The sequence below is a fragment of the Anarhichas minor genome, unplaced genomic scaffold (assembly GCF_050575085.1).
Source record: "Anarhichas minor isolate MPS153535 unplaced genomic scaffold, ASM5057508v1 ptg000036l, whole genome shotgun sequence".
Taxonomy (NCBI): domain Eukaryota; kingdom Metazoa; phylum Chordata; class Actinopteri; order Perciformes; family Anarhichadidae; genus Anarhichas; species Anarhichas minor.
The window spans coordinates 152732-180131 of NW_027466482.1; the positions used below are offsets into that span (position 1 = coordinate 152732).

Genomic DNA, 27400 nt, shown 5'->3' on the forward strand with positions numbered 1-27400 from the left:
GGATGGAGAATGGACCTGACAGTGTCAACTTTATATCGTTCAGTATGATGATAGGCTGTTGGATTGTAATTTGAAGGGGGAGAAAACATACAAACCAGAACGCACGCACATCTGTAGCATGTTAGAGTTATAAATAACTTGTCCATGTGAGAAACAATAGTTTAATTTAATGACATCACCAAAAAAAGATTTTTTATTTATTTATTTTTTTTAAACCAATAATGCCAAATTATTTTGGGGGGGCTGAAGAACATTTTAGGGGAGAAAAATAGGCCTATCGACGCCCCTGCTGAGAGCTATTGACCATAATCTGATCTTATATTCAGGGCTTTGTGAAGAGTCGCCAAAGTGCAGCTGTAAATGAAATTCAAGATGTCGGATCTTAAAGATCAAAGCATATTTTAATGGATCGTATCGGCTGAAATACGCCCCATACGATCCTTTCTCTTCTGTGTTTTATCCTCTCCTCTACTTGTGTTTTGAAATCTGTTCTCCTTGACAATTTATGTGCATGTGAGAGTATTGCAAAATGTAAAAAATGAGTTGTTATCCCTCCACTTTCTTTGTAATCAGCATAGAGCAGTGTTTGTATGTACAGTGACTGTATCTACTGTCAAGTATTGTGTGTGTATCAAAGCCTCCACATATCTCCCTCTGAGCCACAGAGCCTCACCGTTGCACTGGGTGACATGAACACACACAATGTAGTTTACTTTGACTTAACCCCACATACACCATCCTGCTGCCGCAAACACTCACGAGAGCACCACATGTGGATTCATCCGCGGCTGAAAATAGTCCCCAACATATGCACTATTTCCTCCTGAGTAATTATTACTAAAACTACAGCAACCAGCTGTTCTGGGGAAAGTGCTGTGCATTTAAAAAGACAACATTTTAATATGAATGAGCCGTTTTTGTGGGCCTGATTGATTGTTCAGTGGGCTCAGGATGTTCTGACTATAACACCAGCCTAACCATTTCATCAATCAGCTCTTAAAGCACGCTGCGTAGATAGTGAGGGATACATTACTGTCTGTCAATGAGAAATCAACCTATGAAACACATTTAAACTATTATCCTCCAAAACTATTCCATTATGATGACCAATACAGTGTTAGGAATGTCCAACCACTCTTTCACAATGTGACCTTTTTGTTAAGGAGATCAAAGGAAATCATTTTATTCAGTTGTTGAGTTCAATGACTTTTATCTGTGTGACGTATAAAATGGGTTGGTCAGGTGATGACATACTGAGCAGCAGATGAAGTACGTCTTTTGTATCTGGGACTTTTTAAATCTGAAATGTGTTCTACAAGTAGCATCTCCTTCATGGAATAATGTATATCATGATAGCTTTTAGCTTAGCAGAGCAGTGTGTCTACTGTTTAGGCTGTTTGTCAGGGAACAAATGCCACAACTCATCAAGACTCAAGTCAAGCTCACATGTCTTGTTGCTACCTGCTGATGAGAGTGAAGGGGTTAGCCCTGAAGCAGCAACACCTTCTGCTCAGGCCTACTTAAGGTGGACCAGCTATTACACACAAAAAAAGACACTAATAACAACCTAGCAACTTTCCCTAACCCCCGCATGCTGGAGTTCCCTTCACAGTTGGAGGAGGAGGATGGATTAATTACAGTGAGGCCACAGAAAGCTGCAGGTTGAGCACATATTTGGAGAGAGAACCTGGCTCCTCCAGCTCAGACGTACATCCTGCCTGGAAGACTGAACTACCAGACTGAGGAGGTTGCTGAAACATGCATATCTGTTAAATCCAAAAGAGTTGGATTTGAGTTTTTTGTGTGTGTGTGTGTGTGTGTGTGTGTGTGTGTGTGTGTGTGTGTGTGTGTGTGTGTGTGTGTGTGTGTGTGTGTGTGTGTGTGTGTGTGTGTGTGTGTGTGTGTGTGTGTGTGTGTGTGTGTGTGTGTGTGTGGCGGGGGGGGTTCATTTCTATGAAATGAGGCCAATTCCAGCTAATCTGAAGGTGTATTAAAGTTGCATTTCTATCAGGTCATGTGAAGAGATTTCACAAAGAGAATGATTAGTCAGATTCACTGCAGCACTCCTCTACTCTCGTTCACTTAAACCTCTCCACTTTCTGTCTCTCTCATCCGTCCATTTGGCCTGTTGGTGTCAGTACATCTACACACAGTGGTGAGTGAAAGGGGCTGTCCACACTTACAGGCCGTAGTGATGCCACACACTGTAACCTTGGTTGTCTTCTGCCTCTCCTCAAGGTCCTCACTGCTTCTTTCATCATGCCCTTTTGATGTGTCTGGTAGAGGGGGGTTCTGGCCTCACAGCCCCCTCTTTTATAGTATATGAGGAAGAGAAGGAAGTCCTGAAGCATCACGAGTCGCAGCATTAACAGCTTATCTGTTATTAGGCTGACGTGTCGTCCTGTGGCCTTCATCGGGGGCGTTACACAACTATTCTCCCAACCGATCACATATACACAGTGACTACCAGCTACCAATGGGGTATTCACACACGTGCTCATGATTGAGTTTAGTACATGAGAGTGTTGTTTTAGACCAATCAGAAAGGCAAGGCGTGTGTCTAATGATTGGTATTGGTCAAACCATATTTAGTTCACAAACAGGAGAACAGTATCTATAAGGAGTTACTTCACACTTTCTCAGTACGTTTTAATTGCATTTTATAGAAAATGTACTTTTTGTGTACCAATGGAATTATTATGTTAAATGGAATGAATTCAAATGCCGCTAGAGCAGCGCCATATGAATGTAGACGATATACAGTCATCGTATCACGTTGACTGTTGCATAGTTACATACAGTAAGTGAGACGCTGCAACATGCTGCCGTACATTCTTTCTACAAACCCTTTTCTTTAACACTGTTGCTCTCTCTACCCTGTTTGGTGATTTATTTCAACCCAACATGATGCTGCCTTCTTGTATTGTTCTTTTTCTAAAAAGAACAAATGATGTTAAAAAGTGTAACCATGAAGTTGTCTCTCAGCAGTCATCTTTAAGATGTGATTGTTCCACCACAATACGACCGGGGATACAAATCTGTTCTGTCATGAAAAATACGAGCTTTGGTAAATATGACCAGTTTGCGGGTAGTTTAGTCAGCAGTCGATGGTCAGGAATCTATTTGGCTGTGAGTTGAGTCTTTATGTTAATCTTACTGCTTCCCACAATTAGCGGTGTGGGATATGATGACATTAGATCCTAAGCGATTTAAATGTCTCCACGATCTGCCTTGCACATTCTGTCAGTTGTAGTTCTACGGCATACAGCGTTGTAGCGTTGCTGCTATATAAATATCTCCCCAAGTGCATAAACTGCCTATCTGTACTTGAAGCAGCCACACTCCCCCAAACATCACCTCATATGGAGCAGAGGAGAGACAGGTAATGTGTAGAGCAGGTCGTCCTTCAATCACAGGGTCGGTGGTTCGATCCCCGGCTCCACTAGTCAATGTCAATGTGTCCTTGGGCAAAACACTTAACCCCCGATTGCTCCCTCAGGCTGTGCCTACGGTGTGTGAATGTTATTATTATATTATATTAGATAGTCCTGATGGGCAGGTGGCACCTTGCATGGTAGCCCTGCCATCAGTGAGTGAATGGGTGTGAATGGGTGAATGATGACATGTAGTGTTAAAAAGCTTTGAGTGGTCGGAAGACTAGAACAGAGAAATACGTACAGTCCATTCACCATTTACAGAACAGGCTCGGTAGTGAACAACATGCTAACGCGTTCATGGATTCGGTGTTGTGTTTTTAGTAGTGCTGGGCAAGTTAACGTTAACACATTCATTAATTAACGCCGACAATTATTTGATCGTGCGTTAACGCAGTTCTTTTTTACTATTAAGCGGACATTTTTAACACAAGAACCGGGCAGCGAGTGGTGAAAAGCTGTTTGTGTGGCGTCACTTCCTGCTGCTGCTGCCACCCCCCCCCCTCACTCCGTCACCGTCGGTCCCTCCTGTCTCTCACACACACACACACACACGATCGTCTCGTTACAGGATCAAACGTGACAATATCAAAATACATATTGTGTTTTTAAATGAACATATAAGCACGAGAGAACAAACTGCTCTTAACTGCAACTCTTTATTAGCATAACTTCCTCATGCAGGTTACTGCCATGGTACAGACTACAGGTTCCATGCTTCACCTACATTCCCCTGGGTCCTAAGTCCCTCCATGTACAGCTTCTTATCACCCTCAATGTACCAACGTACATTTATAACAAATACCACACATATTACGGTAATCAGCGTTGCATATGTGTCTGACCTAAATACCAAAAAAAACAAAAAATAAATGATTCATTTAAATTATTTTTTTTTAGTTTTTAAAGTGTTTTGTTTGTAATATGTATAATAAGCATAATTTAGTATCACTACTGAGAATTTAACAAACATAAAAACATGACGTAGATAGGTTTCAGTTTTCAAGAAGTATATTTCAAATTGCATCTCTTACACACATGAAGATAAAGTTGTGAACACCGGCTGAATATCCATTATCAGAATCATTATAACTGTGTTATAACTGCTGCTGTGTAAAGAGAATACTGCTGTTAACAAGAACCTGATGTGTTTAAAGTGTTTACAAACCAAATGTTATTGACCTTTTGTTCATGTAGCAGTACTTTTAAAATAAAAGTGCACAATACATATACTTTTGAATTCATTATTGAACTTTGCGCATAACAATGAGATTAATCGCGATTCAAAATTGTAATCGTTGCCCAGCACTAGTTTTTAGTTGAGCTACCCAGAGAATATCCAGTGAGGTGATCCTCATTGTTCTCCATGAAGTGGCTGGAAGTAATGTGATGTTTCATTTGGAGTGAGCACTGCTCTCACTTCAAAAACTGCCTTTGAAATTCTTCATTGCTTGCGGCCAACCGGTGATTTGGTAACTTTGGAAGTAATTTGGTCGCGTGTCCTCTGATTGTTTTTGGTACGCCATCACATCATAATTTAGTTTGAATGAAACCTCAGCTCCTGGTGTTCTTCACTGAGGGAAGAGGGAAATAACAGGAGTACCGGGCCAACCGGCTTTAATCGTAACATATTTTCTTTTTAAATACGTTCTTTGTGCTGGCTCTCATTTATCCCTGTGGAGAGCGCTTCATGTGAACCTTGAAATGTAACTGATAATTATTGAAAGAAACTTTAAAGTTTTAAATATGAGAAAGTCATTTGTTGTAATGTAGCAGGGCTTGACTATCAGTTTGGTTGTACCGTTCAGTCATTTTCAAAATAGTCTTGTGGGCCGTGATCCTGCCTGAAAACAAAGTGATATGAGGGTGTTACCATATCGCCCACCTCTACCTGCAATGTTGTTTAGTGCTGCTAACAAACCCCATTAATTATGATGTCACGTTAAAAGTATGAATATGAAGCGGGATAACCCATAAGGGGATTACCAATACCACCCGTCTCTGCGTAGAGATCCCTTAACCTGGAGATCCTTAGAGAGGTAGTGAATGTTAGGAACAAGTCATTTAACATTTGTCATATTGATTGGAGAGAAATGTTGATTTAGGCGCTGTGTGAGGCAGACGGCTGCCCACCCAGAGCCTGCTTCTACTCCAGGTTTCTGCCTGCTAAAAGGGAGTTTCTCCTTGCTGCTGTCACCCAGTGCTCATGGTGGCAATTGCTGGTTGGGTCTCTGTAAATATCATAAAGAGTACGGCCCAGACCTGCTCTATATGAAGTTACCGGAGATAACTTCTGTTATGATTTGGCGCTATATGAATACAATTGTGTGAGTTATTTCTGTAAGACTGCTGATCTCATCCATGCTTATTCATTTCTCTAGGACTTTTCTGGCTGTGGCGCAGGAAGGTAACGCTCTTAATCCCACCTACAGAGCTCTGATTGGCTCGGTTGTAGGAAACATGTCACTAAACCACTTTGAGTAAAAACATCAGAGATGTGTGGGGGGGTTCAGAGACCTGGAACCAGGGTAGCACAAAGCTGCACAAGAACTTCTAGTTGTATCCTTTATTTTAAATACAGGCAAGCTCTTACAAATGATGAAAATGTGTTTATTCTTGCTATTGGAAGGATGCATCATGTTTAAAGGTTATGTTTGAGTTGAAACTCAGCTGTTCAGCAATAGAGCTAAGAATCGTAATCCATGGGTTAATGTGCATCACTTCATTTAAACAGGTCACTATGGGCCTACTATACCTCTCTACCAGTCTATTGTGACCTCATATTCCTGTATTCTTTTATTTTCCCCATCTTCTCATAATGCCAAACACCAACCACTGAACCGAAGAAAAGAGCAGTTGTCGTAGTATTTACATGTCGTCTCATGTTTAGGTAATTGCTAGCTGTATTCTCAGGAGGACCCCCCCCCCCCCCACACACAGGGCTGCATTTAGAAGGTTTTCATTACAGTTTTGCCTTGACAAGCCGTTAGTTGTTCACATATCGCAATCTAGTAAATGTCTTTCTCTAACGTCCCCACTCCATCTTCCTCCCGCCTACCTCTTCCTCCCACATCCTCCTCTCTTCATGGCTGCGATAGTTGCCATGGAAACAGAAAGGGTTTGGAGGGATGGTGCCATGTGGATGCCAGTTTGCGGGTGGGTGGCATCCTGGGACTTCCAGGCCCTCTTCCTTCACTGTCCAGAGAGGAAATATCAGTTAATGACATCCAAGAAGGAGCTGCCTCACAGCCAGACGCTCTCCTGTAAAGGTAGAGCGAGAGCGTTGAGCGCGTCGTGTTTCTCTGTAAAGTGGAGTCACATGCAGAGAATTTGAAATAGCTGCTGAGGTGTTTCAGACAATTTTGTCCTTGTAACACTGGGTTTAAAAAGAAGAGTACAAAAGAACGAAACAAAGTTTAAAGGCAAACCCGATGAAAGGCAGCTCAAAGACAGCCATTACCTGAATGTCAGGCTGTATTGAGCCAGTGCACTTACTGTAAAGATGCACATGCTGAAAGAGAGCGCGGCCTGTCAATGCCAAGCTCATCACTCCCACTCCACTCATTAAATGAACATAAAAAGGGAGCTTTTGCCATCTATGGTAATGTTCACTGTTGCCATTATGTTTTAGAAGCCATCACTTAAATATGCAGAGTCCAGCAGGCATGATAAGGAAAGAAAAAGGAATTGTGCTCTCAAGTTACTCATTTATGCTCTTAAATTACTTCATTTTTGCTCTCATACTAAATATTGTGCACACAAATTAACAGAATAAAGCAGGAAGTATGTCCATGTATCTCCTTCCAAAGTCCAATCAGAGTGCATTGAATCTAAGTACTTCATTTAGATGAGATTCATGGCCCTAACAGCTGGACCAGTAAAGTCCAGTGCTCTCACTGACATCACACTGTCACGGTATATCCATGAGCGAGTCCAGGAAGCCCTAGTCCACAAGCTGTGAGGTGGACATTTGGACTGAGTGTTACCCTCTTTCCTCACATCCGCGTGCTCTCTCTTTTCCCTCATGAGCCTGAAGCTTGTAGGCGTGTTGAGCACTTCATTAGCATACTCTCCTCTGACTTGGCAGTAGTTTTCTCCTGTTACCACTGTAGTGATGCACGATGACGTTGTTCCTTCTATCTAGATCCATGTGTTTCCACTCATCTTCATTTACTATAAGTAAAGTCCTGGTAGCTCATTAACGAATCGGGAACACTTTGACTTCAGCTTTCCCTCCATGTAGTTTGACTTGGTAGGAGAGGGAATCAATGAGAACGTTCTAATCGCTTTGGCTTGTCACAGTTTGTGTAAAGTTGCATGAACAAGCTTTCTTAACTCCACCACATCACGCCGCTGGGTGATGAATTTCACTGCTGACTGGTTCAAGGGCAATTTGACCTCCATGGTTTGTTTCCATTTTTAACTGCAGAATACTCTCTTTCATGGGGACATTCCGGTTCAGATTGTGATTATTGTCCCACACAGTGGAACACGGTAGTCCAATGCTCCAGACATGAGGACAACTTAAAGCCACAGTAAAAGCAATCAAAGCAATGGCATTACATACACAGCATACTCCTTATAAAACACATTTGATCACATTGAGACTGAGACAGAATAAACAAAGTCAAATATTGCTATAATATATATAATAGGATTTTTAACACATCCCTTTACAGCTGCAGTAATACACAACATTAATGCAGATTTGTTGAAAAGAGATCTCTATCTCACGCAATTTTCTCGTCTCTAGAGGGAGTTTTTATTGCTTACTGAAGTGAACCGGCTCAAACATTTTTTTTGCATGCTTTTAAAAAAATTGCCACGATCTTGATTTCATAAAAACGTTGTTCTTCCTCTTTATTTAAACATAAAGTATCCAGGTTTCCATTGTCAATTTAGTGATTAATTATTGAAAAGAGTAGTTCTTACAGGCCATTATGCTGTTTTTCTGTACAGGTTTATGAACCCTCTCAATGAACCCTCTCAATTCAATCTCTGATTGAATTGTCACCTTTAAGAAACATCACCATCTTAAATGAAATGCTAAGAATCAGTGGATTTAGATGATTGATTTCAGTCTTGCTGCGATAGACGGATAAATGGGCTAAATAACACCATTCAGTCAAACAATGGCATGCTTTCTCTGCACCTCCTTGTGCGTATTTGTGAGCCAATTAAGAAGGCACTTTGGCCTGTGCTCCATTTGCCAGAGCCTCCATTTAGATTAACCAGTAGTTCCAATTAGGAGCGGACGCTTCCTTTTCTGTGAGTACGCCAGCCTCTAATGGCTGGATAGATTGATTTAAATGCAAACTAGAGAGGATTTAATGAACTGCTTTTACAGAAAGGGTTTAATTGGAATGTGCACACACACAGACAGGTTGCCAAACTGTTCACACACCATTAATTATGCATTGTAGTGTTTTATTTTTAAAAGACAGAATAAAATTTCACTCGAATTATAGACACTAAGCAGAGTGTGGAGATGGTTTCTGTTGACATTTTAAACAGATGAGATGTGTTGATACTGTTGAATATAATTAGTCTGAGAGGGATGCCAAAACATTGCAAATACAGTAGATCCATCTATCCATCCATCTATCATCCATCTACCATCCATCTATCATCCATCTATCATCCATCCATCTATCATCCATCTATCATCCATCCATCTACCATCCATCTATCATCCATCCATCTACCATCCATCTATCATCCATCTATCATCCATCCATCTATCCATCCATCTATCATCCATCCATCTACCATCCATCTATCATCCATCCATCTACCATCCATCTATCATCCATCCATCCATCCATCTATCCATCTATCATCCATCCATCTATCATCCATCCATCTATCTATCATCCATCTACCATCCATCTATCATCCATCTATCATCCATCTATCATCCATCCATCTATCATCCATCTATCATCCATCCATCTATCATCCATCTATCATCCATCCATCTACCATCCATCTATCATCCATCCATCTATCATCCATCTATCATCCATCCATCCATCTATCATCCATCTACCATCCATCTACCATCCATCTATCATCCATCCATCTATCATCCATCCATCTATCATCCATCCATCTATCATCCATCTACCATCCATCTATCATCCATCCATCCATCTATCATCCATCCATCTATTCATTCATCTATCCATCTATCCATCTATCATCCATCCATCCATCTATCTACCATCCATCTATCATCCATCTATCATCCATCCATCCATCTATCATCCATCTATCTACCATCCATCTATCATCCATCCATCTATCCATCCATCTATCATCCATCCATCTATCCATCCATCTATCATCCATCCATCTATCATCCATCCATCTATCCATCCATCTATCATCCATCCATCTATCCATCCATCCATCTACCATCCATCTATCATCCATCTATCTACCAGCCATCTATCATCCATCTATCATCTATCCATCCATCCATGCTCCTGAAGACAGATAACACTGCCAGTTATGTTCAGCATCATATCAACCTTCAAATGGTAGTTTATGGACCTGATTATTTTCAATAAGCTATGTTATGGAACACAACCCTGTTGCTTTCTCCCAACTTGTTTTAAACAGTTGAATAAAGTTAGGTTCGTGAGCATGTTTGGTTCAGTTGCTGAAGTTGATGTGCTAGCTTGTTTAGCCTGCAAAGGTTTAAGGTTTGTGGTTCACCTCTGGCTAGGAGCAATAGTCAGATGTGTGTTGGGTGTTTGAGAGAGTTGGATAGTAATGAATAGGAAGCCTGGGTCAAAACAATGAGTGGGAGCCCAAATCACCAGCTAAATATACTGGCTAACGGTACTTTTTTACTTAGCTATGTAGCATTGTCTCTTCAAACACTATACTGCATTGTTAAATGGACCAAAACCTTTGTAGCCGTAGCATCACAATAAAGTGAAGTGCTTTACATCTGCAGGTGTGTTTGCATTATCAGTTTCATTCAGATCATCATTTGTAAGAGATGATCTCATAGATAAGTTATAGCCACAGACTGCACTTCTTTTAAATCAGACTTCCACAGAGAGGAACAAATTAGTGTGTGGTGTGATCGCTGAAAATGTCCTGGAAAAGAGTTGGAACCCTGAAAGGATAGGGTGACCTTTTCCGAGCCTTAAACCAATAACAGCATTCTCACAAGTACATTGAACGTGTTATTTGTCTTTGTATTTGGCCCCCTTGTACATACTTGTCACAAAGAAATCCCTTCTTAAAGCAAACTCAGTGTAAGAGATGCAAGGCTGAGTCCACATCCCTCAGCCTGTGATAAAATGCATTCTTAAGTTCAGTTGAAGTAGAGTCTTCAGCCGTCTGCTTAAGACATAACAAGTTTTAAGAAGTCAACTCTTATTAGAACTAAATTCCCTCTTTGTGTTACTATAGCCTCTGCAGCTTAACTGCACACAGATGGCTCACATTGATTTCAGTTCATGACTGTTAATAAATAGACAGAAACTAAAAGAATTACTGAAGGGATGATGGTAATCCATCATGGTCTCAGCAGAATGACCTTCCACAAGGCTTTGCAGAATGTGAACTTTCTTGCATGGTCTTCTTTCCTTTCTCTTCTGTCCTCTCTGAGAGGCTCATATTGGATAAGACCCACCTTGTGAACATTCAGAAACCAAGTAATATGACAAATGAAAACTGTGTGACCATCAAGGTGCTTTGATGCGTTTCCTTTTATTTGGATCCTCCCTGCCTAATATATGCTCTCGTCTTTCAAGCTGTGTTTCAGTTTGAAAAGCTAAAAGATGGGAGTTGATCTAGTGATCTAGTGCCGTCATTACCAACAAAGGCTTTTGTACGAAGTATTAAATAAATTTCAGTAAGCGTGTTCAATACTTTTTCCCTGTGTCATTCCATTTTATTACACATAACTTAATTTCTGAACATATCTGTTAGGATTTCTTTGTATGTATGGATTAATTTGGTTGTTACCGACATCTGGTGAAAATTTCATGTCAATAGCACCTTTAGAAGTATATTTACTGAGAAAAATGGTGACGTGTTCAATACTTATTTTACCCGCTGTATATAACACTATATGTGACTTCACATGAAATAGCAGGAAGCATTGAAACCTAACACATGAACATAAGAGCTTACTATAACAAATGAATGGGGATTCACTGCTTTTCAATGACAAAAGTACTGCTGGCAAACAGTGATGAATAAGGCAATAACATTCACAGAGACCCTGTAAACCCAGGTCTAACTGGACACCACAACTAAATCAATGCAACAGAAACACATTAACATGATATGATCACGTGTTCCTCTTTTCATTGCTGTCTTTTTTTCTGTTGTGAATTCTCTGTTCTTTTATTTAATCCCTAACTGCTGTTAGAAAACCAGCAACCCTGTTCCTCATGTCTCCATGTGTTCCCAGATGTTGGTGACGACTCCAGAGAAGTGGGATGTCGTGACCAGGAAGAGTGTTGGAGATGTGGCTCTCTCCCAGATTGTGCGTCTCCTAATCTTGGATGAAGTTCACCTCCTCCATGAAGACCGAGGACCAGTACTGGAGAGCCTGGTGGCCCGGACCATCAGACAGGTTAGTCCTGCTCCCTCTCTGCTCCTGAATGTGGGTAGATGTTACTCCCTTCTGCTCCCTCTGTCGTCTCTTGACATAGTTTGAATATATGGTAAACATCTTTTTAGTTATTTTTAGTTATAGTGACCATTACTACAGTATATATGTTTCTGTAAAGACCGATACACTGTTATCATATACTTGCTAGAAATGCATCAAAAACGTACATCATTTAGAGGATGCAGTGTACCAGTGTGTTGTCACAATGGTATGGAATTGTTTCATGGAGTGTGTCTGATGGACTGCAGACTACTAGGACTCAGGGCTGGCTATTGTTTGACTTTTTTCTGATACAGGCCTAACAAATACCCCGGTTTCTACCAAAACAATATTTATCCAAATTATTGCAACTATTGATCCAAACCTAGAGGCAAACAGAAGTAAGACAGTGATTAACAACAGGAGTATCAGACATTGAAAAGACGTATTGAGGTTAAATACCTATCTCCAATAGGACCCACGTGCTGAAAATGCTTCGTCTCTCAGTTCCAGTATTTTTGTGCCAAGTTGCACTTTTTATTCACCCTCAGTGTGACAAACTGCATTTCAAGCTCAACAAGCAGACAGAGAGAAAGAGGCTCACAGACAGCCCTGCACTTCTCATCATCATCTCCCTATTGCATTTACTCTTCCACATTATCCACAAAACGTCCCCAGAGCTCTCTGTTAAACACCCGACTGAAGGCTGGAAAATGAGACACAAAGGGAGAGGAGAGACGAGGGAGTCGAGGGAGAGACCCAGTGTGTGTGTGTGTGTGTGTGTGTGTGAGAGGAAAAGGGAGTTTAACGAGGCAGGGGAGAGTGAGCAATTAGTTTGACTATGGAGTTATTCAGTACGTTCAGGTATATGCAGCTCGCTAGTTCAAAGAGTTGGTTGTATTTGTTCCGGGGATTATATGCATTCGATTTCTAAGTGTGTGTCGAGTCCCATAACATGTCATCATAACATATCCTCATACTACCACCAGGTGGAAATATGTTGATGTTGGTGATGTCTTTGTTCCCAAGTACTATACTTCAGGAAAAAGGTCAAATACGTGTACTTTGGCTGTTACTTTCTACTTCCACCTCACTACATTTCTGAGGGGATATTGTCGTTTTTTCTCCGCTACATTGGTCTTATGCTATGTTCACATCAAACATGAAGCAGATTTTCACCTCTCATTACTCGTGCAGGATCATTTGTGTTTATTCGTGAGGGAACAGGCTTACCTCCATGTACATATATCAACCGCTGCCCAATGAACCACTATAGCTGCTTTGTCTGACAACCAAAAACCCTGTTGTGTCTGGGTTCATAACATCATCCGGAGACTGCAGCTGTTGTCACTGAATCTAACGAGCCACACGGCGGCTGCTTTGCTGCAGCGCCGTGAAACCCAGATAAACAGATTTTGCTGTGATATCATTGCAATAAACGGCTAAAAAGGTTTCCGGAATAACTCCATAATGAAGCTGATTTGTAAAAAGGGTTACTTCATGGTTTGTCAGGTCTGTCCACAAGACAACAATACAACAACAAACGTTTGAAATGTTGATATCAATATCCTTCGTATAAAAAGAGGTTTTCTAGATTGATAATCTCCGAAGAATCTGAGAGAAATCAATACAAAGTTTGACATAAGATAGTTTTTGTTTGTTTTATTTTCATAGTAATTTAATAAAAGCTGTTTTGCATTTCTCCCCTGTATTGTAGTGTTTAATGTTTTTATCTTATTTTGTAAAACTTTGTGATAACTGTGACTGTTTCTGAAATACTTGTACTTTTATTTCGAAGTGTCTGTGTTGGAGGTGCAGCATTCCTTAGACACTGTCCCTATATGTGTCTAGTTCTCACCAGATAACTGACATTTTGTATAGGGTTTTAAAAAAGCATCCCACTGTAAGTCAGTTAGTATTACCAAGTTGTATTTTTGTTCTAATGCGAGCGCCTAGTTCGCCAGTAAAGTAACAACGCGCTCTTCCAGACGGCACGAGTCCTGCCCCCTTTGGCACAATGCCGCTGCAGGAAGACATAATCAGTGCTCTGTCTGTGAAGATGATGTTCCCTGATGATGACTGACAGGTGTCTGTGCAGGAACCAGCCAGGACATTTTGATATTAGAGTGATTATGTGAATTTTGACGAGGAAATAGAGAGAATGAGCCTCAGTGTGCCATATCTCCCTCTGACGAGCTACTGTTCTGTTCAAGTCTGTGGAAGGAATGGAGAAGAAGAGATGCAAAGGGAATGTTTTAGAATGCACAGCCCACCGCTGACTCATCCAGGCATCGTGCTCTGTGAGTTACATTTTGACCCTGAAAATGTCTCTATAAATGTCCACGATGTCTGTCCCTGGCACCGAGTGATGTGACTCATCTGTACCCGGTTCATGAAAGCCTTCAGATGTGTTGTGTTATTTAGGGGATGTGTGTCTCTGTGGGATTAAGACTCCAATCCCGTTTATGCAAAAACACATCCATGTGCACACTTTTTGAGGCAGATATAATCAGAGGAGTTGTGTTTTACCACTTATAACATATCAACATGTCAATCACATTGGCAGCTTTCCACAGCAGCTTTTAGTTCATCATACATCCCCAGACCTGTAAACCATCATGGGTCATCCTCATAGTCTAATGAATAAGGATTTAGCAGTTACATTGAATAGTTTATAACCAGTTTAAGTATAAAGGATGAAATGAAATAACCTGAACAGGGAACTAAATGTAAAACACTAGTAGGAGACACGATTACAGGCAGGCTGTTGTCATACAGTGTTCAGAGCTATACTTCATAGATATCCCAGAAAAATATATTTGTATATTATCCACGTAATCATGAAGCAGGACAAATAAAGACCTTAAAACCCCCACAGGCCGGGTAGGTCAGATACTGCTGTTTGTGCCTTTTGTGAAACGAGACTTAATACTTAACTTAATATTTCACCATCTTTTTCTAACTGAATTGTTTTCTGTGAAGATGGAAGTTAATCTTGAAAAGACTGTATGCATGTAAAGAGCGGAAGTTGACACGTGTTGCCAGACTTCTGAAGAGAAAAGCACGAGAAATGAGGAGTAACTTTTTCATAAGCTATCATGTGAACCGTTGTACGAGGATAGGTTGTTAAAGTTCTAATAAATGAGTGTTGGGAAGAAATAGAGTGGGGAAAGTTGATGAATGTGCCTTTGACTGGCGATTGGCTTATGGTCGATAGATGTATAGACTCTACAGGTGTGTACAAATATATTGATGCTTTTCTGGAAACGATTGTGACTGCCGTGTGATGGACCCACTCAAGTGCTCATCTTTTTGAGAAATGTTGAAAATACATGGATACCAGTCGTATGCTAAAGGACTCGGACCAGAGTGAGGAAGGCAGGGTGAAACAGAGGGATGAGCTGCTGTGCTGTGCAGCGACGGAGACCTCTTGGCGGGGTTAACCGCAAGGTAATTGAAAACTGGTCCGTACATGTGACCGCTGTTTACTCGGTTCACTGCCCACTTATCTGCAGGTTTAGCTGATATTACTGAAGAAGGGCTGACTGGGCTCTTTGTACACCTTAACACCTTTAAAGGTTGTGCTGCAGTGCACAAGTTTGAAGCCTGTCTGTTTGCCAGCAGACTGCACATGCTGAGTAACTGACATTGCTCCAGCTATTTTTTTAGCTCTATTTTATAGAGTGATACGTTGAGCAACACAGAAAAATGGCCTATTTATTGGACGACATAGTTATGAAGTTGTGGGCTTTTTTTGTAACAGTTTGAATTGTTTCTTCTCCCCTCCTTTGGATGGATGGTGCCACTAGCATTCACCTATCCCACCTAAGCCTAGGGCTGGCTCTGGGTGTAAGTCCATGGTTGGATAGTGGATGATTCCTGAATGACTGCAGCTTGTGCTCTTTTACGAGGCAGCTGTGATTGACTGACTGAAATGTGTCTGAACTGAAGGGACATTATGGCTGGACTCAGGCCCTGTAATAGACTCATTTGGGTGATGTCATCGTAAACAGTGTTGCACGTTGGACTCTTACTGTTCCCAGAGACCCAACATCAGTCTGACAGTGTCCACACAGTTTTCATTCCACTCTTCGTCCAGTGTCACTGTCACTCACTGGGACTAACACTGCCAAGTCTTCACCCAGGGTACTCGCCTTTAAGTTCCTCTGGTAGAGTCAGTCGTCACTTCTGTATCACACGGTTAACGGACAGGGGAAGAGGGTCAAATTGTTCTAAAAAAAACAGAGTCTGTAGTTTGGATCCAGTCACTTACAAATGATAAGGCTGTTGTTTTATTAAAGTTTTTCCAAAGCAATCACGTAGAACAATTTCAATTCAATGAAACAGTCTCAGTGCTACAAAAGCTAAAGCTGACCCTCCTACTATTAACAGGCTCTCTCAGTCAGCTCTCGCTGTGAGTTTTTTTCTTTTTCCTTCATGCTGTCTTCTGATAACGCACAAAGGGTCTTTTCTTCCACCTCTGAGGGGGTATGACCCCTAAGGGTCTATTAAAGAAGTCTATCCCAGTCTCTAGAGATGGGGAAAAAGCTGAATCTCACAGTTTTTCTGCTTCTTTTATGCTACTCTGAGGCTAGTACCTCCCCTAATCACATGCGTCACACATACAGGAGACATCTTGTACCAGAGTTAGCAACAGAATGTAACTGGTTGTAACTGGTTTGGTCCTGTTAGAACCAGAAGCACTGTATAAGGCTCAAGTGACGATGTTATACAAAGTGTCTAAGCAGTTTATATGTTAAATCACTTCTATCATGAAATAAAACTGTTTAAATGTTGTGATGGTTATGAAAAGAAAACAAGCTATATGTTGTGATGGTTATGCTTTTATGCTTTCATATTTTTCGACAATCTCTTAACAGCACGCAAGGCAGTCGTGGCGAAAATTGCAGTCTGATTGGGGTGTTCAGCTGCGGTATGAAAAATTGGCTCAATAGCGCCCCCTATTGAGTTGCCCCAACATTGGGTTTCACCTAGCTGTATGAAATTTGGTAGATATGTGTAACTTGATGGGACTTACAAAAGATCCTCTTAGAAGTATGCCCGAAACCAAACAGGAAGTAGGCCATTTTGAATTTTATGACGTTTTTGGACCGTTTCAAGGCGCCGTACTTTAACGAACTCCTCCTAGAGATTTAACCCGATCAACTTCAGATTCAGTCAGTATGCTCTTGAGACCGTGGCAGTGAAAAGTTACTCAAAGATCAAAAAGTTATCGAACTATGTATCCGTGGCGTCAAAAAAATACCATTCGCCATGAAACAGGAAGTTGTTGTAACTCGGCCGTACATTGTCTAATCTGCTCCAAATCTCTCATATGTCATAACATCCTGACTCGGAACACATCTACATGACAATTTAGAATCATAGTAATAGCGCAAGCTTGTGGTAATAGGAAGTTATAGGTTGTTTACTTTGACATCCTGCTCCTCGCAGATTTATCAGATCCCTCTCAAATGTTGTCAGAAAAGCCTTAAGACCTTGATAATGCTTCATTGTGAAGATTGTAAGAATTCGTTAAAGGACAGCAACGTGGCGGCTCGGCGAATTTCGATCCTTTGCCATGAAGAAATAAACTGCTGTAACTCGACTCCACATCATCAGATCTTTACCAGATTTCACATGTTTGATTAGACTCCAGTCCTGAAGACATCTGAGGCCAATTATGAATCATAGTCATAGCACCACCTACTGGTAACAGGAAGTTAAAGTCTTTATACTTTGGCTTGTTTCTCTTAGTAGGTAAATCAGATCAACATCAAATTAGTTCCACACAAATGTAAGTTCATAATGCCAGTTCATGAAGCTTTTGATGTTTCGTTGAATGCCGTTGCCGTGGTGACAGTCTTCACCGTGAAAAACGAAGGTCATTTTGAACGGCTAAAAATGCTTGAAACATAAGCAAACTTGGCACACAGTTTTAAAGTTACATATTAGGGTTTTAATGCTTCAGAGTGGCAAGTTGGCTCGATAACGCCCCCTACAAAATTTCGACGAAGCATTTTTCTCAGTATGTTTCACATAGATTTACAAAATTTGGTAGGCACATGTATCACATTTGGACTTAAAAAAAGTCTCTTGCGGCCATGCTCTAGAGCAGGGGTCTTCAACGTTTTTCAGGCCAAGGACCCCCAAACTGATAGAGAGATGGAGCAGGGACCCCCGACTATATATAGTGTATAAAATTGTGTTTTATATTAAACTGGGCCTAGTGCCATGTATACCTCTTTATTGTGCATTCAATACTAAGCTATTCAAATAATACACAGGTTCATATATTCATGTTTTTATTTTAAACATGTGCAAGGTGCAGTGAGTAGGGAGGCCGTGCCACTGCCATTTATAAACATACCTTGTCAGCTGATACCAATGCCAATATCAACATTGTCTGTTAATTGCATGATAATCATGCATACAAGATATTCACACTGAAGTTTTCATTTTAAACATAAATGTGGAAACTAAAATGAGTGATGGCCTATTAGTACCACTGCCATGCATAAAGATACCTGTTATCTTTCATACAATACTGAACTATTCAAATAATGGACACATTCATGTTTAGAGAAAAATAAATACATTTTTAAATTGTCTAATCAACCAAAAATTCTGCGGACCCCCTGCAGTAGGGCCGCGGACCCCCTGTTGAAGACCTCTGCTCTAAACCCAACCAGAAGTCAGCAGTTTTGAATTTTGTATGAATTTCTCGTGTTTTTTTTCCATTTCCAGGTGCTGTACTACGAACTCCTCCTAGGGAATTAATCCGATCAGCTTAGAATTTGGTCAGAACAATCTAAAGACCTTAGCGATTAAAAGTTACTAAAAGCTTTAGGTTTCATCGAACGACGTGGATATGGTGTGATGGCCATTTTACATGGTTCGCCATCATCCATCAAGCTGTTGTAACTCGACTGTACTTTCTCAAAACTGTCCCAAACTTGACATGCTTGTTGACTGTCATGGCTTTAGGACTTCTGCATGCCAATATTAACTCATAGCCATAGCGCCACCTACTGGCATCCACGGACGTAAGCAGGATTCTATAATTCTATAAAAACAGCGGCCCAAACACTGAACTTATTGAAAGGGTTTGTGGGCACACCATGAGAAAAAGACTTCTCTGATCTAAATATGTGCAAACTAAGATGTTTGGAGAGCAGAAATTGGATAAAAAAGGTTCCCAAATCCCGCTTGTACGTGGAGTTTTCATTATAGTAAATTGATTTGTTTTTGTTCGTTTTTGAGCCAGGCTGTAATGTAAAGTAATTTCATGCAACGTGAAGTTTGTTTAATCAAATCAAACTGCACCCAGCCGAATTAATGTTATAGATTATAAAACATTGGCTCACCTTTTGGCTCAAACTTATTTCTCGACCAAAAGATGGTTGTTTTTCCACATGGTACTATACATTCTGCCATTTTTCCTCAACTCTTCCCGCTTTGAGTCTCTCAGCAGTGATTGTCAGAGCTACCTGCACAAACAAGACCTGCATTTACTTTGACAGTCTGTTACGTTACCAACACTGAAGCGCATTCACACACATTCAGTTTTTTGTCGATCTTTACAGGCTTACAGTTATGATTGTATTCGGAGGTACACTAAAAACATTCGAGGCTTAAGACCTGGTCGCCGCTGGTCCAGGCAGGAAATACCGTTTAACTCGTGCACTTAGTGTATGATGGTCACAGAAATGAGTCCTGACAGTACAATCGGCGTGCGTGAAGTTGCGAGGGCCCGATCAATGCTGCTTGCAGCTTTAATTAATATATAAAATTTAGTTTTTCGATAAAAATTATAAAACCTTTTATATGGTGAACTGTAGATATTGGATACACAGCAATGCTGCATGTGTGAAAGTAATAATGCTAGGAAAATGTATGTTGATAATAGACAAATGGTCAACTGATAATAATAATTTGAGATGAGATAGGGCTTTAAAAAGTAGTGTGTAGACTACAGGCTGTTTGCTTAGCAGCAAAAGGTAATATGACTCAGTGCCAGTTGAGATACAGATTAGGAACTACATGTTCCGGTTGCTGAGAGCAGAAAGTCATTGCTTGCAAAGTCGTAAACAGCATCTGAAGGAGAATGAAGTGTGGGAAGAGCAGAAAGAGAAGACGGGGAACAGAGGAAGGCAACAAGATAAAAAAGAAAATAGGAGGAAAGAAAGAAAGAGGGGAGTGAGACTGAAGGGCATACACATAGTATGGAGAAGACAAAGAAGAAAAAAGAGAGATCGATTAATACATTTTATTATTTATTATTTAGGCATTAATGCATTAATTCCAGACCTGAGAGTTGAGACCAGGAGGTCTCCTGGAAAGAATTACCTCATTCAGCACTAATCATAGAGAAAATAGTGATATCTGTAAAGCAAAATGTTCTACATAAAAAAGGCAAACGATAATTTATTATTGGAAACTTTGGTCTGCATATATGTTCTTCAAAGTCGGACACCTTGACATAATTACTCTGGATATGGCTCTGAGCTCCAAGCCCATTGGTTCCTACTGAAGACATACACCTCTAAAAATGGCTCACAAGTAGCACGTTTTCCTGTAAAAGGGATTCAGTCATTTCCTACAAACTGCTGGCTACTGTAGTTTTTAGCAAACATTACTCTACCAGGATGATATAGTACATCTGTTAGGGACTATTTTCAGTGGCGGATTAATCTACATTCGGTGCTCTAGGGTCTCATTTATACCCATATATGTATGTATGCCTCTTTCACAAAAGTAGTGATCCATAAAAATAAAGTTTGCGGTAGAATGTGTGCACCTGTACAGAAACTCTGACCCATGCGTTTGCACATTATGGAGATGCAGATAGTGAGGTGTTGAATTAAAGCCTCCTCACACATTTCATTTCAATAACAATAGTAATATCAAACGTTCCCTATAGATCCACTCTGTTATAGACATTCAAACCAGCCGTGTTATTGGTACTTGTGCTTGTAGTGAGCCATAACTCTTCCATAAGCACCTTTTCCATTCTAAAATATAAAAAATCAAAGTGTACTTCATATTTCATCAGGACTGTCTCAGGATTGTGTGTCAGGCACACAGAGCTCACTGGAGACATCATGGTGGACATCTTCACCACCTACACATAAGGACTGTGTGGAAATACAACAATCACTACACTCCAGATCCCCATTAACAGTCCCACCATGACAAAACCTGAATAAATCAGGATATTGTGTTTACCTATCAAACTTCCATTTTCACATGATGTTCCATGGAGGTGGATTCCACTGATTGTCATGATCGTTTTGGAAGCAATCAGTGTGATTGCTGATAATGCGGAATGCTGTGTGATTCACCATGGAGAACCTTTGATCAGCAGGCTCATTTATATGCATCAATATTCATGAGGTGCTTTGCATTCACCATTTATGGTTGAATGTGGGCGTGCAGAGGGCGGGATGTGAGGCTGATCCACATGTGGGATCCACATGTGCACATTTCCAGGTGGACTGTGATTTATAAAGGGAACACTGCCAGCAGATGTATGAACACTGCTGACACTTTTAGAAGTCAGATTTTCTTCTTTGTCGCATGCCATTTTTGGCTTTTGTGTACACGTTTACTTTTAGTATGGATCCTACATGCTGTATTATCAAGGAGACCCCTGGTGAGTATTTGTGGCTGTCAAAATAATAAATAATAAGTCAATTTTGTTTTTTTGCAACCAGTGAACAGCAGTGTTCACTGGCAGTGACGTAGAGACTCTGTATACGTCTCTGGTAGAGACCTGTCAATCACCGTGTAGCCCCGCCCTAAAGCATCCCTGCTTTATGGTCTGTTTGACTCTAAATGGACCATAATGTACTAAATGAACATCATGCTGTATTGAAGAAGACTTGAAACTAGAGATTGAGACCATAAACTCATGTTTACAATGTTTACTGAGGTAATAAATCAAGAGAGAAGTAGAGTCATTTTCTCATAGACTTCTATACAACCAGAGGAGTCGCCCCCTGGTGGACACTAGAGAGAATGCAGCTTTAACACATGAAGCTTTGGCTTCACTTTTTAGAACTGGAGGTTGCCGCCTGCTTTGGACACACTCTCAATACATGTTAATAGATACATTCATTGTTGGTGTGGCTGTGCACATAGTACTGGTTGATGAGAAGATAAATATAGAATATCATTAGCCATATACTGTGATGAGTACGAGCAGCATTTTGAACCTGTTAGCTCAGAATGTAAAAGCAGGTATTGAGAGAAGGGAGCACTAAATTGCCCTTTTAAGCTTTAAGCTTGTATATGGAACAGATTAGTAATACAGTAACCGGAACCTAATGTATCTGTTGCAGAGGATTATGTCACTCTACTTGAGTACAACATGTGGGACTATTCTCTCTGCTAGTAACTGTTTTTAAATGTGATGGGCACAGAAAGCAGCGTGTTCTGTTTGTCTTTGTGTGAGCATCTGTAAACGGCTCATAGTCCACCCTCCAAGCCATGATGTTGGGTGGCAGCAGCACACCCGGCAGCCCCTCCCCCACCTCCTTCATCTCTCCCCGTCTCATTATTGCCACACCTGACAGACTGCTATAATTGATTGTGCTGAAGGAATTACGCCGACTGCCTCTGATGCGCAAGGTGCTTAAGTTCACGTCTTCCGACACATTAATATGGAAATCCCTGTAAACTAAATGATATTTGTCCCCCTTTTTATGCAAATGTTTTAGAACCGAGCCAGTTATCACTTTGATGTTTTACTTGGAAGAGCTTTGTTTTGAGCCACATGTTCTTGGCCGGGTGTTCTGCTACCAGTGATGCACTGCATCCAAGATACAGTCCCTCTAACCTCTATTACAAAGGCCTTTAATGTTGCTCTGTTGTGGGGCTTATTCTTCGTGCTTTGGTATTTAAGGAGCGTTTGTGCTCTACCTCTAAGCTTACTACATAAGGCATGCCTTTTATAGTCATGTATTTTGAATGGCCACAAAATGACTAATATGCACTATAATAGGCTTGTTAATAACTGTTACTGTTAGGGCTAGATCTTTTCAGGGGAGACCCAGATGGGACTTTCGCTGCTGCAAACCTTCGGCAGCGAAGTCGCACCAAAAATGAACTGGATCCGGTTAACAATCAAAAAGTATTTAATAAACGAGAAGCTATAACAGTTGCACACTGAATTACTCTATCGATATCAATATGTCCCACGGGGCAGAGTTCTCACAAGGCCCACCTAATAGCCCAGCCCAGCTGGTAAACTACCCAGAGTGGTAACGGCGCGAACTGTGGCCCAAACCCTCTGGAACTAAGCCTATATTTAAAAGTCTCTGTCCGAAAGTTTAAATGTCCAGTATCAGCCTCTGTGATTGGCCGAAATTCAATCGCCCCTCCTGCCTTCGGGCAGTTATCATCTCAGTGTTTGGTTGAAGTCGTCCGGACTCCTCCTCAGGTCCTGGTGGTCAGTTGTCCATCCCTCTGTTCTCTGCTGCATCTCTGTAAAGTCTCACTCAAAATGTTCCCTTTCTGACCCTCAAAACTATTCATACAGTGTTTTAATACCTTTAGTGACTATACTTCTATGGTTTAATACATTCAATGAGTAAAATACTGTAACATATAATATCCTCTATAAGTAAGAATATTGTCAACATATAATACATTCCATAAGTAAACATATTTTGACATTCTTATTATTGTGACACTTCTACTCACCACTAGTGGTGTTATTTAATTCTACTAATAATGCTTTTAATACTGAAATCCTTCACATTACCTAGCCAGATGCAGACACATCAGGTTGTCAAACACATTCTCTGTTCTGTTCTCCTCTCACTGGAGTTCAGAACTGATCATATGTGTATGTAATGAAGGAGCTCAAAGTGATAAGCAGCATCCTCTGCGCTTCCTCTTTTAGCTTGTTGTTTGGGTTCGTCGGCCTGGAAAGTCTGGTCTCATCATCCTTGTTTGCAGCATTTAGTTTACTCTTTTCAGTTGTAAAAAGCTCTGATAAACCCTGGAAGTGTCAATAAGCCAATGTTTGCTGCCATGTTTGCCCATAACTTCATGAAGTGATAATATGAGTGATAGTTCTGCTGCTGTTCATGCAGCTTTAGGATGCACAACCTGTTGTTTGTCTCAGTTTACTGCTGATGTTTTGAAGCTCAGCACAGTTCATAGCAGCATCCCGTAGTACTGTCAGTAGTATTATAAACAGAATCACCCTTTCAGTGTTATATTATATCTGTAAAGTTAAGAGACTATTATGACTAATGCATTAACGTCTCAGCAGCATTTTGCATGTCGAGTTGGTGACATTTTTTCAATGTGATGTACTGTACAACAATAGATCATATTTTATTATACTCATTCAATATTTTGAATTTTGAATTCCTAAATTCTTCAGTGGCTTGAAATGTAAATGATCAGGCAGCATACCTGTGACTTCTGCTCAGGTACTTTGTTTTGTGGCACAGGCTTCCTCCTCTACACTTGTAGTCCCTCAGGATCCGTTTGGAACTGATGACGTCATCAGGCTTATTCTCTCACATTCTCTCAGACCTGATGAAGAAGACATCATACTACTGTTTTGACTGTCTGAGTAGTACTCCTCGGGACTAGTAAACAGCTCTATCCTTTGTGTGTAACATTGGGGGGAGAACCCCTTTGAGGTGAGCAAAACCAGTGTGAGGCCACCATTGATGGGGTTTCTCTGATAGATGGTTAGTGAGCCTTATTGAGCACTTATTGTATTCATATTAGTTTGTTTCTGCACTGTACTTCTGGTTTATGCTCTTACATGCTTTTGTAAACAAGGAGATGCACTCATGACTTCTGGTGACTAGTAGTTCTCTTGAACACCATGTTGAATACACTTATTGTAAGTGGCTTTGGATAAAAGCGTCTGCTAAATGACTGTAATGTAATGGTTAGAGATACAGTTCTTTATTAATACCTATGGGAAATCGTGTTGTTTCAGCAGCCAAACAAAGCCACAGAGGACTTCAGAGGTCACCACAGCGTCTCATTGTAATATTGTGCTCTATTAATTAAGTTATATTCAGCTCATTACCCATTCTCCTTGGGCTAATTGTAAATTCAGCTGTTAATCACAATGATTGTAAGTTTCTATAAATTGTTCTGATGTCACAGACTTATTTGAAACATGGATTCTTCATCTCGTTTACAAACTCCTCGTTAACAGGCAGTGTAGAAGAAACGGCTCTGCAGGATGGTTTGACTCTCTGTAGGTGAGCGGGGGGGACATCTGCAGTACGGAGGTTCAGCACTGCTCCTGTGGATGTGTGGTGCAGGCTGGCAGGGGTTGGTTAGGTCTTATCTTGATGGGATGGTTTGACAGGTACTGCATCACATTAAAGGCCTTACCAATCTTTCCTGTCACATCCAGCAGGAGGCTCACAGATAGCCCCCCCCCCCCCCTCCAGTGTTCCCTCCTCTCACCACGTTTATACACAACATATTTTTCTTCAGGTCTCAAAGACAAAGTAGAGACTTGTGGGTAAGACCATTTACTTTGTCTTATAAGTCAATGAAATAGATCACAAAGCCAACCACTTTCTATAACGTGCTTTTATTTTCAGAATTGTTTTGACGGTCTTAGTATCACAAGTGTTTCACTCCTACACAGCGTAGAGTCCTGAACACTGACCAGGACCTACATGCACATCTGTTTCCAGCGGCACAAAGACTTTCCTGGAAAGCTTTTCATTTGAAACTTCTGCAAATGTCGTTGGGGGTTTAACAGCAAAACGGAAAAAAACAGCAGTGTGTTTGAAGCGAATTAGTGAATAAAATACTTGTGTGGCTCTTAAATACATATGCTAATTTCACCATGTGAACCTTTGTACTTAATCTTATTTCACCGAGTTAGCCGTCGCCTCCCGACAATGTTTGGATTAGATTAGATTCAATGACAAAATGCACTTTACAGCTAACCAGAGTGATGTACATGTGTATAGTGTATGAATAACGAGTAAGGGCTACATATACGCTAAGAATTATATATACTGTATATACAGCAGTTGCCATACCATAATGTGATGCGCCTTAATGGTGGTAGATAATGATCAATGTCAGTGTATGTATTTCACCAAATCTCACTTAGATCCTCTATAATCTATGCTCAATACCTCTTTTGCTATCTTGACCTGCACGTCACTTCGTCAAGGTAGATTCAGGAACAGTTGGACAGTATCACTGGATGAATGCATAGCATAGAGTTTGGTGTAACTAGGACACTGTGTTGTCTGATGGTTAGGTGGAATCCACCCAGAGTATGATCAGGATCCTGGGACTGTCAGCCACTCTACCCAACTATCTGGATGTGGCCGCCTTCCTGCACGTCAACCCCTACATCGGCCTCTTCTTCTTTGACAGTCGCTTCAGACCGGTGCCCCTTGGACAGACCTTTGTTGGCATCAAATCCACTAACAAGGTAAACAGACAAAGATGATGTGAATGTATTTACAAACCTATTCTCTCAGAAAAAGGATTCTTCGTGAAAGGTGGAGGTTCTACCCAGAATATTTCGTTTTTGAAGAACCCATTTCCTTCTTTGTAGGACTATGGGTTCCATTACCCTTTTCATCCAAAGAACTGTTTTACTAAGGAAGAGTTCTTCCAGGAATCCTCTCAGCCACACACCAGAAACGTGATTGTGAACCATTATTGTTTTGGGTTGGCTGCACCACATCAGCCTTGCTGGACATGGTTCTAATGGCCCCAGGCTAAAACCAAGCGCATTGGGTTCCTCTTAGCACTGTTAGAAGGATAAAAGGTTTTTGTTTTAACTCCCAGAGAGGATGAGACTGGATGGAACCAATACACCATAGAAGTGTTCACTGTAGAACCTCTCATAGGGGGTTCTGGGAGGATCCTTTCACAGATGGTTTGAGGTAAAAACCTAAGAACCAAAACAGGCTCTCCTATGAGGATAAGCCAAATAAGCCTATATGGTTCTAGCCAGCACCTTTGTTTATAAGAGCGTATAGGACCCTGAACATTTTCATGCACCTGTGGTTTAGTTCTTCAAGGTGATGTGTGAATACAATATAGGTGCAAAAACCAAATATCTAAATCGTATTAGACTCCTCCACATAACAGAACTTTAGCTTTAATCATCAATAGAAGAGTCTGACTGCTACATCGGCATGGCAGCATGGCCACTTGATAGGACCCTTTCCTGTTAACAGGTGATTCATTTACATGTGTGATTGTAACGATTACTGCTGGCATCATTATTTGTATTCCCCTATGTTTAGAGTAAACCACCATTGCTTCATCAAAAGAGAAGTGTCCGTGTTATTCATAGTAGAGGATTAGTTAGCAGAGTATT

General features: G+C 40.8%; 1 protein-coding gene across 10 annotated transcripts in view; it reads left to right on the top strand.

Moving 5' to 3' along the window:
- ascc3 (activating signal cointegrator 1 complex subunit 3) overlaps nt 1–27400 on the top strand; it is a 193226-nt gene that overhangs the window by 88151 nt on the left and 77675 nt on the right. For all 10 annotated transcript variants that reach the window (XR_012957737.1, XR_012957738.1, XM_076106880.1 and 7 more), the window contains 2 exons: nt 11872–12036; nt 26324–26500. Coding sequence is in view for 8 of the 10 variants with exons in the window: in XM_076106880.1 (XP_075962995.1) it covers nt 11872–12036; nt 26324–26500 (342 nt within the window). In the remaining 2 variants the exon portion in view is untranslated. The remainder of the gene's footprint in view (nt 1–11871; nt 12037–26323; nt 26501–27400) is intronic.